This window comes from Pleurodeles waltl, chromosome 7, assembly GCF_031143425.1.
Source record: "Pleurodeles waltl isolate 20211129_DDA chromosome 7, aPleWal1.hap1.20221129, whole genome shotgun sequence".
Taxonomy (NCBI): Eukaryota; Metazoa; Chordata; class Amphibia; order Caudata; family Salamandridae; genus Pleurodeles; species Pleurodeles waltl.
In genome coordinates, this window is record NC_090446.1 from 357,737,337 (window position 1) to 357,751,788 (window position 14,452).

Here is a 14,452-nt window from a genome sequence, read left to right on the forward strand (position 1 = left end):
AGAAATCCCAGAATGTCTCATTCTATATGCCACACTCCAAGCCACTCAATACATTATAGCAGCATTAATGAAGTATAGCTTGCTCTAATGTCATGTTGTTTCTAACTGTGGGAGTACAAGTACATTTTCATTATCTCCTGAGAGATCATTACCACACTTGTGAGTCTGCTCCCTCCCCAAAAGAGCTATAACAGAGTGCCTCCATCCTAGATGGGGGGTGGGGGGCACATGGTTTGGGTCTTGAACCCCTCTTCATTGGCATAGAGAATAGTTTTTCAAGTTGATAAAGGAGCTAGCATTCCTACTGGTCCCACAACACTAGCCAACCTAGAGCCATCTATGTGAAGCATAAGTAGGTCTATCTGGGTTTTATTTCCTATGCATAAGAAAAAAGGTAATTTTGTGTCTCTAGACCATAAGGCACATGGTTCAAAATCAAGTGTGGGGGCTCTCCCATTGTAACCTTTTGGAACAGTGCGTAGTCATGGGCAATCAAATTCTTATCTCCTTGTTAGCAAGTGAGAACACACAGTATTAAAGTCAGCCCACTATTATGCAACAGCCTTCACTCCTAAATAGAAATAATATATAGGAGAGAAGTGGACAGCAAATAAGGACCCCAGAAGTCTAGCGTACCATTTTTCGGTATACACCTGATGTTACAAGGATTTTTTGGGTTGCACTTGCCTTCTTCCCATCAGACCCCTCATTTGATTGATCCAAGCTTTCTTAATAAGCATTCCCATTCTCTTTATATTTTGCACAAGTGAGCGTTTCTAAGGTGACTCATGAGGCTGGCCCACTTCTCTTCAGGTTCACAGATTAAGGTGCAAGAGAACTGTTCCCTGGAACAATAATCTCTTGCATGGGGTATGTTTCCATCATAAATTACATAAGGCTTAAACCAGTCACCAGTTTAGTCCTCAGCTTCTGGTTTCTATCTAACCTGGCTTTGCCATTCTAGAGATGAGGCTTCCAGAACTCTATGCAATATTCCAAGTGTGACCTTTACATTTGTGTGGAATACCCTAATGTAGCCTACACGACTAGAGACAATGAAAAGTGGTTGTTACGACTAGAGATGTTGTGGCTTCCAGAGCTAGAAATTACTACTTATGGGACTTTGCGAATATGAGACCATATTTTAGATTTCGACATCAGAAGTAAAGACAATGTTCCAGAAGAGGCCTCATCAGTGATGCTTTCAGTGAGAGTTCTAATCCTCTCCACGTTACTACTGGTTCTAACTCTCTCTGAGCAATAGGACACTTAACTCTCCTCCATCATCCATCATCCCTCCGCCTTCAAGCATTTAGAATCCAAGTACACTGGAATGTGTCAGCTCACCTGGAAGGTCGATAATCAGCCATCCATCATCTTCCTCCTCTAGAACGAAGGCCTTGGGCTCCTCCTCCAGTCCATCGGAGGAGCTTTCGCTGAAAAAGAGGCTAGTTATTGCCTGAAACATGGCAGGAGTGGTCTTAAGCGAACCTTGTACAAAAACACAGGAAATAAACTGAGGCCGGCCTCAGGATTGGACAGTCGTGGTTCGTATGAGCAGGTCTTTATCCACTCTGTCTAATGCGGTACAGAAGCACTCTTCTTTCAGAATGGTGTCAGCAAAGAAAGTGTCCGTTTAGTGCAATAATAAAAGGTGGCTTTCCCAGACTCTCTTGCTCGGCTTCAGTACAAAGGCCTGCAAATGAAAAATAAACCCAGTCAGCACTAGAAGGGGTTAATTAATTTGGATGTTTCTGCATAATGTAGCAGTGTATTTTGCTTTAATGGTTTCCATATGAAATTAAAATAAACTTAAATTTGAAAATGTACTGATGGGAATTAGAAAAAGCTAGAAATGTATGTAATACATTTCAATTTTAATACTTTTGGATTAAATAAACTAAAACAAATCTTCAGAATAAAATCTTAATCAAACTAATTTAAAACAAGAGAAATCTAGCTTGTCAATTCCCTCCTGCCATCCTGCAAATAACAATAGATAACTTGCCAAAACACTGTAAAGAGCTCCTTTCTGGCTAAAATTCAATTACATTTGTATGTGCATTTTCTCCATGGTGGATTGATACACTGTAATCTTTCGACATACAGTGCAATAGGCTTCAGGCCTACATATTCAATAGTTTCACAGTAATTCATACACTGTTGACTCCGCATTGTTCTTCAGGGAGCTGATCCTCATAAAACAGCAAATACAATCTTATCAATTTAAGACTCTGTGCTTGTTTGCAATATGAAAGTAATGCATTGCTGTTGAAATGAGATTGGATGATGCCTCATGGAGCAGGCACAACATCTTCATTCTATGCTATATACCCTTTTTCAGCGCTTAAGTGGGTCTTAGCCTGAAGAGTTAATTAACATCTCATGCAACGGTAACCTTGGACAACCAGAAATGTTTGGCCAAACTTTGTCAAACATGGAAAGGTGACTGCTAGTGTTGAACATATAGATTCAAGGTTATAGATAAAACACTGCCTGCTGAACTCGTGCCTTTGTTGAGATCAGTGCAAGCTCTAACCTAAGTTCTTGTATCGGAATGGCTTTTCTGATACTAATGAACTTATTTTAAGCTAGGACCTTCTATTGCATCCATCCAATTGAATTTGTTCTGAGCCAGACTGCTGCCCTGTAAGGTACAAAATGGACTACTTTAGCGCTGCATGTCAGAACAATAGATGGTAAAGCCCGATTTCCAATTGTGGCATTACATTTTATTACCCCTCTCCTCCCCCGCATCACTGGTTATGCTATGGACATTCTAGCCAATTAGACGGGTTCCAAGTGAATCGATCATCAATGATTAATCCTAGATAACTATCTAGCATATCATCGTATTCACCAATATTGGAAATCACTTGGAGTTCCCAGTTTAGAGGTGACAAGAGAAGTCCACAGAACTAGGTGCAAGTCTGGCCACTCAGAATGTGTTACTCCCAGGCCGGTCTTCCTGACAGCCCAGAATCAGAGCCAGATGGTAGGGGTCAGTCTTAATCACAAAAGTTAGACTTCATGAAAGGCTGATGTCTCTGGAAAGTGGTCAGGAAAGGCAGCAGAAGATGTACTCTGTCCAGCCCTACTGCCAATTCAGAAACACCACCCTACCAAAAAGTCTCTGGATTTCTGCACACATTTTTCCACCTGCCTGTGGCAGTCCGGCTACCACAGCTTGTATGTAGGAAATCAATGACTGGAGTTCTGTATCCTTCACTTGGTCAGAGTTAGACAAAATACACTTGCAAGTAGGATTTTAATGGCTGGATGCATGAAATGAGGTTGGTTCAAATAATCTTGCAAGACTGATCTTCTGGGTCGTCAGGCTTTCTGACAAACACGTTGCCCAGGATACTCCCGACATCTGTCTAGAAATGATGTAACACCCAGGAAACACTCAGCATTAAGGTCAAGGACACAAGCGCAATCTTGCTGCTAAAGAGAACAGTGCCAAGCTCAAACCCACATAAAGTGTACTTGGTGACCAGCAGATAAACACACAATCCGATCCCAACTCCTCAGAGTCAAGCCCGCAGAAACAGCACATGGATGCAAAAAACGTCCACTCCACCAAATACCATCAGATGTCCAGACACCTTTTGAAGTGCAGTGCTGAGCTCTTTTTTTGGCTATTTGGGGTAGTTTGCGCTTAGGCCTTCATAACTTTTTGTCCACAAGCTATCTACACCAAATTTAAGTCCTTTTTTCCCCCCACATCCAAGGGATTCTAAAAGGTATCCAGAGTTAGTGGGTTCCTCTGGAGGAGACCAAAAAATAAGCCAAAATACTGCTAAAATGTCTTTTTTTTTTTTTTCCAGAACAATTGGAAATATGGTTGCAGAAGAAAGCATGTGTTTGTTTTCCCCTGAAAAAGGCATCAACTAAATGTTTGCAGTGATAAAATCATTATCTTCCCAGCTTTCAGGAACAGGCAGACCTGAATTAGAAAAACACATTTTCCAACACAATTTTGGCATTTTACTGGGACATACCCCATTTTAACTATTTTTTGTGCTTTCAGCCTCCTTCCACTTAGTGTCAGAAATGGGCGTGAAACCAATGCTGGATCCCCGACAGCAAAACATTTCTGAAAAGTAAACAAAATTCTGAATTCCGCAAGGGGTCATTTGTGTAAATCCTACAAGGTTTTCTTACAGAAAGTAACAGCTAAAATAAAATAATATTGAAATTGAGGTGAAAAAAAGAGCCATTTCTGTCCATGTTTTCTTCTCTAACTTTTTCCAGCTAGGGAAGATTTTTCAAAGCAATATAGCATTACGTCTGCTGGACTCTTCTGGTTGTGGGGATATATAAGGCTTGTAGGTTCATCAGAAACCCTAGGTACCCAGAACGAATAAATGAGCTGCACCTCGCAGTGGGTTTTCATTGTATACCGGGTATACAGCAGTTCATTTGGTGAAATATAAAGAGTCAAAAATAGGTATCAAGGAAACCTTTGTATTTCCAAAATGGGCACAAGATAAGGTGCTGAGAAGCAGTGGTTATTTGCACATTTCTGAATTCCGGGGTCCCCGTACTAGCATGTGAATTACAGGGCATTTCTCAAATAGACTTCTTTGTTTTACACACTATCTTACATTTGGAATGAAAAATGTAGAGAAAGGCAAGGGGCAATAACACTTAACACAACATGGACACACCACACGTTTTACATTGAAATCTGACGTGTTTTTTGGAAAGTGCCTAGCTGTGAATTTTGGCCTCTAGCTCAGCCGGCACCTAGGGAAATGTAGCAAACCTATATATTTTTGGAAACTAGACACCTAGGGGAATTCAGAATTGGGTGACTTGTTGGGCTCTCACCAGGTTCTGTTACCCAGAATCCTATGCAAACCTCAAAATTTGGCAATAAAACACTTTTCCCTCAGATTTCAGTGCTACAAAGTTCTAGAATCTGAGAGGAGCCACAAATGTCCTTCCACCCAGCATTACTCAAAGTCTCCCGATAACAATGGTACCATACTTGTGTGGGTAGGCCTTGTGCCCGTGTCAGGAATGGATCACACAACGGTCAATGTTAGTCCTTACATGAGGGCAACTGTTGACCTTGGGGGTGATCCGTTCCTGACGCAGGCCCTAGGTACAGGCACTCAAGTGGGGTAGTGTATTTATCAGGACTGGTGGGGAAACACTGTGTGGTAGGAATGTTATGGATCTCAGCACATTCCTGTAGTTTGTGTGACAGAAATGCAGGAAAAAAATAGAGTTTTTAATTCAACGTTTCACCTTTGCAGGGTGTTCTGGGTAAGAAAACATTGGGGAATCCACACAAGTTACATCTCAGTGGACTCCCCCGGGTGTCTAGTTTCCAGAAATGTCTTGGTTTGGTAGATTTCCCTATATGGCCACGGAGCCCGGGACCAAAAACGCAGGTGCCTGCCTTACAAAACATGGTTGTTTTGTGATAGATAATTTTGATGTTTCCACAATACAATTTGGGTGGTGGAAATTGGTGCTGAACTAAATTGGGGATCTTCCATGAGAGCACTCTCTCTGTGCTTGCTGCCACATGCACCTGCTCTCTGGGTTGGGCTAACCTGCTATTGTCCTGCTCACAGACTGTACTTGTGAAGGGACAGCTGGACTGTCCTCATCATCTCCCTCATAATCACTGGAAGAGGAGTTGTTGTAAAGAAAATCACTTCCAGAGTCTGCGCCAATGTCCTATCCCTCAGATGCTGTCTCATTATCTGCAGTCTCTGATCCTACGTCAGAGCTGTCCTCTATAACCCGAGTAAGGGCTTGAGCAGCAGTCATCCAACAAGACCCAATCTCTGCTACTGCTAAACCCTCGCTCTAAAACACTAGCCTATGTAGATAGTCACAACATTGTTTCTTCCCTCAATCAGCACATACTCTCAAGACACTCAAAAAAACAAAAAAGACACACTAATACTTCACCTTATCACATACCAATTGTCGCAGTCTTTAGCGCCGCTGGCACCCGGTCCAACAATCATTATTGGTGTTCCCACTCCCATGACCTCCTCCTCGGATTCCCTTACTACCACCCAGCAAAAGTGCCCTTCATCACTCCACAGCCCCCCCCGGCATATACGTTTCATTTGTATTATAGTGTAGGTAATGGCTGGCTTTACTAATCCACTCAGCTATTTACATAAAATACAGATTTGATCTTTGCAGTAGGCATATAAACCTTCTGCGCTACTTTATGGCATCAAAACTGCCACTAGACAAAAGTCAGATCCTTTTGTAGCAGAAACATAATCACAAGAATTACTTGACTTTTTTATTGCTGCCTAAAAGCTACAGTTGAACCGCATTGATTTGAAAACACAAGCTGCAACTGCAAGAGAACTGGTGGTGAATATATTTATATATATATATATAAGAGATAACTTTTATATGTGGGTGTGGTTTTCCTGGGGGCCGAACGCAGCCCCCAGGGAAACCACACATGCACGGACAAAAGTGATATATATATATTTTTTTTTAATAGGTGTATGGTTTCCCTGTGGGCCATAGTGGCTCCCAGGGAAACCATACAACTATTTAAAAAAAAAAAATTGTCCCTGCTCGCAGGCGATCCCCTGTCAATTTTGTATAAAAATATATTTATATATTATTTTTTAACCCTGGGTTGCACCCCCCAAGGGTTAAACATACTTTTTTTCTTCCTTTTTTCTAAATATATGCCCCCCCCCATGGGGAGAGGGGGTGCCTTCCCTAAGTAAAATCACTGGTGTCTAGTGGGGTATCCTGCCCCTGGATCGCAGAAACTGTTTCAGGAAGGCCTTGTTTGAAATCTCCCCTTTCAAACTAGGCCTTCCCGAACGGCGGGGAGGCCTGTTTGGGCCAGTTTTCTCCACCGGAGCAGGAAGCAGCCTTACCTCTGCTTCCTGCTATGGTGGGTAAAACAGATTGTGACGTCAGCACACCTTGTGTCACAAAGGGTTGGTGGGGGAGGTGGGGGGAAGACACTGAAGCTTTTACGTGTCTCCTGATAGGGAATAAAATTTTACAAAAATAATAATAAATAATAAATCCTCTGGTGCATGGGTGTCGGCCAGTGGCGACGCCCACACTTATGAGGTTAAGGTGGGTCTCACCCACGTTTGCTTTTAATACATTATATATACACACTTCCCAAGGCTGTGTCCCATTCACACAACACCTGTCTAATCCTTCTCTGTCATCGTCTGTAGGTAGGATCTGCCCTTCTCTTTGCAAGTTGATAAGCACAGGACACAGTATGACACAGGCATACAATGCCCTGTGTGGAAGTATGGCTCACTGAGTTGAATGCTGGCCCCTGAATCATGTGATGGTCTGCAACTAACAGTACCATTAAACTGGGCAATAGTAATTATTCTTACTTAGAGCACTTAGAAACAGAAAATTCATAAATATAAAGTGCTAGAGAATAAAGTAGGCAGAGGTTTCTGCTCCCACCAAGGCCCTAGCCCTCCATTGTGTTCCCAGCACAATTACTACATGGCCCACGAGTCTGGTCAGACTGGAGCAGATTGAGTTCTGTCATGGCAACACCCCAGTATCCTACAGTTCGGGCTGAATTCCCAACAACTTAGGGTGGAGTTGCCCTGGTGGCACTGGATTGTCTCCTACCAGCCCTGAATCCAGATAGAAGTAAGGTGGTGTTCTAGGTTCTCCTCCTGTCCGTTTTTTAGGTTGAACTGGTTTGCAAAGACTTCTTAGGGATGTTTGAGAAGCTTTCTTGGGAATGCATTCTGCCCATTGCTTACTATTGGCTTTGTGGTTTGTAACTCACATTTGCTCACTTTCTATTAACTGGCTTTATTTGTTTTATGCTGTCCAGTAGATCTTTGTCCCTCTTGTGGAACAGAGCTTCTTTACTTGTATTCTTCCATGACTGCTCACTTTCTGTAAACAGGCCTTTAAATATTTTTTTTCATGTCACATTTGGTGTGCATTTAAAGACAGAGGTGAAATGTTGGGTTCTGTCTTCTTAGGGAGCTTGATGTTTACTTTTCTTTCTCTGGCTTCAAAGGATTTATGCGACAATCATGCCTGTACTGGGGTGTGCTGGAGGGAGACTGTGTTATTTTTTTCTACCACAAAACAAAATTTAAACGTATGTAAATGAACTGTCCAAATATTTCAGAATATATGAAAGCACAAATGAAGCCCAACTTTTTGTATTTCTGAAGTGTGGAGGAAACAAATAATTTAATATGATCCAAACAAATCAATACACTAGGTGATGACCTTTCCACACATTATTGTTTGTGCCCTGTATAGTTTTATCAGTATAACTGTATGTCTGTGCAAGTGTATTGGTCAATTCAACTGAAAATGTGGTTTCTGTAATGACACTGTGCTACCACACCATGTATACTCGACTCTACGTAGCTCCTCTTCACAACACTCTACTCTACGCTATGCCACACATCACACCACACTACACCAGGCCATGACACACTTCTCTACTCTAGGCCACTCCGTTCTAGGCTATTCCACTCCATGATACTCCCTTCTATGACACTCTAGTCCATTCCATTCCACTCTATGACACATTACTCCAACCTGCACCTGCCTATCTACACCCCTTCACACTACATCACTACGCCACTCCATCCTACGACACCCTACTCAATGACACTCAGTCAATCTATGCCACTCCACAACACTCTACTCGACGGCATGCCACTCCACGACACTTTACTCTACTCTTCAGTACTCTACAACACTTTAGTCCACTCTATGCTATGCCACTCATTGCCCCTCCACTCTATGTCACGCCACTCTATGACACTCCATGGCATTCCACACCCCTCCACTCTATGCCCCATAACGCTATGCCATGTTTCAACACTTTACTCCTCTCTACTTTACTCACCTCCACTTTATGCCACTCCACGACCTCAACTTTACGACACTTTATTGTGCACCACTCCACTCTACGCCACTCCACTTCATGACACTCTATGCCACTTCACGCCACTCCCCTCCACTCTGTGTATCAACACTCTTCTCCACTGTCTTTCCACTCTATGCCTCTCCACTCTAGGTCCCTCTACTCCACGACACTCCTATCTATGCCACTCCACTTTACTCCGTGCCACACTCCTCTTCACCTCTTTTAGCCATACTGCACAGCAGCCACACTGCTGTACAATACTGCTGAAACACATTGGCAAAGCCAGTAGCACTTGAATAGAAAAGACCTACTAGCTATGCCAATGCTTGTCATCCAGTGATGGGCTGTGTGCAAATGTCTCCATCAGGGATACTGGCCAAGAGCTTGTCTCTGGAGCTTTAAGTAGTGCTAGGAACGCACTAGGACAGCGAATACTCTGCGACCAGGGACACAGGGTGAGGGAATCTCTTGCACCGTGCGACACTAGGTAGTGCGCCGGTAGGTAGAGAAATTACAAAGAACACAACAGAAGACTAGAAAAAGAAGTGAAACATGGCAAGAACTGGGCACATCCAACTAAACTGCAAGGAGACGGGGAAGAAAACACCGGCTCTATGAGATCCAAGCTTAGGAACCAACCCTTCTCTGGTAAGAAATAGTAGAGTGAGAAAACACTGCAACTACTTCAGCACTCACCCTCAGAGATCACTGCAGCACCATAAGAAGCACAATGAGTGCCTGAGACACCCACAGCAGAGATTCACTGCTGCAAAATTCCCCCCCAATGCACCCAGCACCCCAGAGTTTCCACTTCAGGCAGGTTCGATTGGAAGGATGGAAGGTCACACCGCCAGTAATAACTTCTGGTGCACTTAAGTTTAGTAGTGCGCCTACCTCCACAAACCCTTCACTCACAGTTAGATGGGTTAGTGAAGGATAGAAGGTCATTCGACTCCTTTTCTCCCCACTACACCGAGAGAGAAAAAGCACAATGGCGAATAAATGTAACAGAACACAGACAGCACATTATAAGAAGCCTAATGAGCACCACTAAAACTTGCTTTCGTGGAATAGGTGGTGAAAATAATTATAAACAGACTGGTTCCAGTAAGAGTGACAGAAAAAAAAGAGTAAAGTATTTCAAAAAGTGTTGAACATTAAATATGGGAACAACAATAGAGAAAGGCAGAGGTGAGGTTTGGCACCATGTGCAACCTGTGTGACGTTCAATTCTCGCAGCGACCTTTTTTGTAAAGTACCTAGGCTCACTACATGGTTGACACCTTCCCCCTGTGAGTCGTGAACATGCAGGAAATGTACAGACCATATGGAACTTCTGGTATTTAAATTAAATTATTTCACATAATGTCTGTCTAAAGACCCGCATCCAATTCAACCCCTCACAACACCACTGTGAAAATGTGAATATACCGGCGCACTACTGAAGGAACAAGCTTCTGGAGAGTAGCTGGGATCAGCACTATATAAAAATGTCCATGGTGATAACTCACAATTGTAAGATAGTTGTACAGCACACAATGAAGAACGGTGCTTAATAAGGATTAGGAGCACAGGCACGAGCTGAGGCCGAGGGTCGCACCACTTTATCCCAAGCAGGAGCACCAGGGTTTCTGGGTCAACTCTTCACCAGGATTCTGATTTTCAACTGGAGTCATGGAGCCGGCAGAAACTGAGAACATTGTGGTATATTAAAACTGCATCATACAACACAATATAACATCACGTTCTGCTTCAATTGGGAGGGAATTGACTGAACAGAACCATCCTACTGGTACTATACCATGCACACACGGAGGCTTCTTCTTACCGATTTTTTTTTTTTTACTTTATTGTGTAACAGTTTAGCACAATGTTCAGTTAAATATTGCTTTTCTGCCAAACGTAGACGCGCTGGTCTAAACTGACATAGTACTTTCGCTCAAGAATTCTTAATCAGGATTGCTAAAATGAAGGTAATAAAACAGAACAACAACATAAATATGCAGTATTCTACAATGTATACATGAAAACGATATATTGAATTCAACAATCGGCTTCAGTTATTACAGTAAAAAGGACACCTTTTATTTTTTTCCCTTTTATGTATGTAACGCGTGATATGTAATTATAGACGTGTAAATGTTAAATGATAAACAACAGCTTGAGCATGACTTATGCATTAGGGCACCCCACAGAGGACGTATGCTGCATATGACTGTCACGTTGTACGTGACTGGCTTGGTGCATATATTTGACAGGTTGCGCTTGACTGGCAGGTCGTAGAATGACAGGCTACACTAGGCATTCCATATGATAATATAAGATCAGAAAGACAGTCATTGCTATTTCCCGAATAAGTGATGCACTTTTTTATCACGCGGAAATTCCAGCGGAGGGGGAGGGGAGGATGGGGCATGCTTCCCAGCTCCCCAACAGCTATACACTGTAAAAACATTTTCTAACAGGAATTCACAGCTCCATCTCTGACAGTGTCCGGCGGCGGATATAGGTGATGGCACAACATTGCCACTTCCTCTTAAATGCCGCCTCTGTTAACGTGTATGTATTCATGTGTGCGTAAATATGGTAAATCTGGAGAACGTGTTGAAATACATCAAACTCCAGCACTTTCAGATTCTGATCTCTTCTGGGATTTCGGCTCGGATCTCTTGTAGGAATATAATTTTTCTCTATGTTTTATTTGCACATAGTGTGTTTTCTGCGCAGAAACACGTGTTGCTTAATGTAAAGTAACGCCTTTTTGTCAGAATCTGCAGATTATGTGGCAACTGCTGCGAATTCATAATCATGCAGAAAAGGCCATGGCTGCAAAATCTTATGATTCCAGTGGCTTTGCTCAAAGACTGTAAAACACTATAGTACAATAAGAGGATTTCCTAATGGCTATTTGAGGTATCTATCATTCTGCCTCTAATGGAGTGCTTCCATTGCAATTCAGTGTATTAGGGCCTATTTTACATCCCATAAGTAATCCGAATCATCACTTACTGAATTCTTTAACTCCTTTAACTCGTAGACGCACTGTATACAGAAATCGCTCATTTTTCTTTTGTGCTTACACTGCAGCAACCTTTTTTAATGTGTACTTGGGACTCAATGAAACAGACCTTTAGCCTTTGCCAGTGCTTGCTCTATATAGCATACGCCCGGAACTAAACTGTCTCTTTGCTCTTTGCAGAAATCAGTGCTCATGGAGGGTTTTGGACTGAGACCACTATCACAGAAACACAGGCCACCCATAGCACCCGGTACTTTCTCAAAGAGCGGGCTGGAAGTAGTTCTGGTTCCAAGATCGTTTAATTCTTGGCCTCTTCGCTGCAACTGGTCTCAAATATGCTACTGTGTGGGGATTATGATGGTCAAATAAGTTAAAACAACTTCTAAATTCGGATGGACTAGCAAAGAAATCAACACGTAGATCTGGATTGTTCTAAATCTAAAGGATATCTAGAACTTCCCAACCATACAGTTCTACAGATCTCTTTTCCTGTACCCCACCATCTCCACTTCCCAAAATCCTAATGAGGCCTTCCTCTTTTCTCCCAAGTTACTGACCATCCATCCTCTACTAACAGATCCCCTTGGATTCTCTTTCAAGGTTGGTCTTCTAAATTCAGGGGAGTTGTGAGCTATTGGGCGAGTATACAATGGAGGGCCACACTGGCTGCTGGACTTTTTTGGAGGGTTTGGTACCACCAAGAGGAAGCTTGCAAGGGTCGTTCTGCAACAGTAACCATGCTTATTCCCCCATGTCCACAGCTCCACCTCTTAGAATCTTACCAGTTAACAACTTTCACTTTTAATCGCCTGGGGAATTTTTAAATCATAAACGTACTCACAATTTTAGAAGTTCAGATAACACACTTGCCCGCCCGCCCCAGCACTGGCGTCAAAAGGGCTAATTAAATGAAATTACATGACCAGCAGGCTATTCCTGTGTGTCATAAATAGTCAACAACAGAAAGACCTAAACAACAGCCTACGCCTAGCGCATGTAGGACAGGCCAACCCAAAATAAGAAATCTTACCGCCATGACGCTGTGTGTAACACACCCAAAGGAATGCAGACACACCCACTACAGAGTAAGGGGTGTGAGGGCCACACCGTGCACGATTCCATTAGACTCATTAGGGATGAATTGGCAAAGTGGCATGCTACAACCAACAATTCTATGCCAGACTCCTGAGTGATCCTGGTATACCCAGCTAGAAGTTTGTAAATGCCAAATTTCCTTGCTCATACTTAAGGCCGCCGGCACACCCAGACCAAGGGTGGTGACAACGCCAGGAAATAATTAATATTCGGCACGTTCACTGCTGTGAAACTCAGAATGTATTTGCATCACAGATATTCGTGATGAGTACTTGCTGAAATATGTTAATCTCTTACAGGGCTATTTGCTGCCATAATACATTGTTTTTAAATTACAGGTGTAAAGACATCATTAACCTACAGATAGCAAGCAATATCATGAAGCACTCGGGGTGAATAGAAAATAATACTGCTGTGTCTGACGGGAATGTGGCAGAACAGGCATAACTTACCCTACATGTGAGTAGCAACACAAATATGAAGTTGGAGCAGACACTCTGAAAAGGCACACCCACAAAATAGCACGTCACTTGGCAAGAGGCTCTTCCGATTATGGATGCAGCCTCCGATTTTTAATCAGATGTTTTTGTCTTTTCTAGTCTGGAATACTGTCCTGAAACACTTTAAGCGTTTTTCGTTATCAGATTTGAGGTTTGTGTTTTTAACATACACATCTCAACACCCAAAGAGCCCTTTCCTTTGACTTGCAGTGAGAACAAGAGATTGCACTATCCGACGATACTCGCGGAGCAAAAAAATAATTGGGAAATATGCAAGCGCTACATTATAGTAGCAAGAGATGCAAACGCATTGCCGCAGACTCAATTATGGGGAAAATCCAAAATGTCCCGACATATCGTTGCTACTTTGAAGGCCGGTCGACATAAAACCAGGTAATCCCAGTTTAGGCAAAACTTTGAGAAGCACTTACTGCTTCTGAACTTTCACCCAGATTCTACAATCCGGCCTGGCTCAGCCAGGGGCTGCCGCGCCCTCTTCTAGACGTAGATTTTGGTTGGTAATAGCCACTTTCTTACAGAAACTGAGATTAAACTAGTGACGGTGGCGTCCTGAAAGTGCTGACCAGAGTTAAGGGCGAGAAGCTGTGCTCATTTCCGTCACAAGCCATACGGGCAAATACAAGGCCAGCAAGACGATGACAACATTGTAACTCTCTGTTGGAGTCCTTAGGCACGCAGGCCCATCCAGCCTGACCTTGCCAACATCATTACCAAATATTCAGTGGCACACTACTTAAACCCGTAGACCATGGCCATCAAACGTCAGATATTTGATCATATTAAGATCCTTCAATTCTCCTTGCTGACTCCAGATTGGCAATGACCACAAAATAAAACCACAAACCAACCCATATGCTGGTTAGTGTCTCAGAAACACTCAAAAAGTAATATTCTGGAGCGCCCTTGATAAAACACCACACCAGG

The 14,452-nt window shown here is 42.8% G+C and overlaps 1 protein-coding gene across 3 annotated transcripts in view; it reads right to left on the reverse strand.

Annotated features, from left to right (window-relative positions):
* TP53INP2 (tumor protein p53 inducible nuclear protein 2) overlaps window positions 1–14,452 on the reverse strand; it is a 64,608-nt gene that overhangs the window by 33,041 nt on the left and 17,115 nt on the right. For 2 of the 3 annotated variants that reach the window (XM_069243807.1, XM_069243806.1), the window contains exon 2: window positions 1,348–1,696. In XM_069243807.1, the coding sequence (XP_069099908.1) occupies window positions 1,348–1,468 (121 nt within the window). In that variant the 5' untranslated portion in view covers window positions 1,469–1,696. Of the gene's footprint in view, window positions 1–1,347; window positions 1,697–14,452 lie in introns of those variants that run through there. The other variant, XM_069243808.1, reaches the window with a different exon arrangement.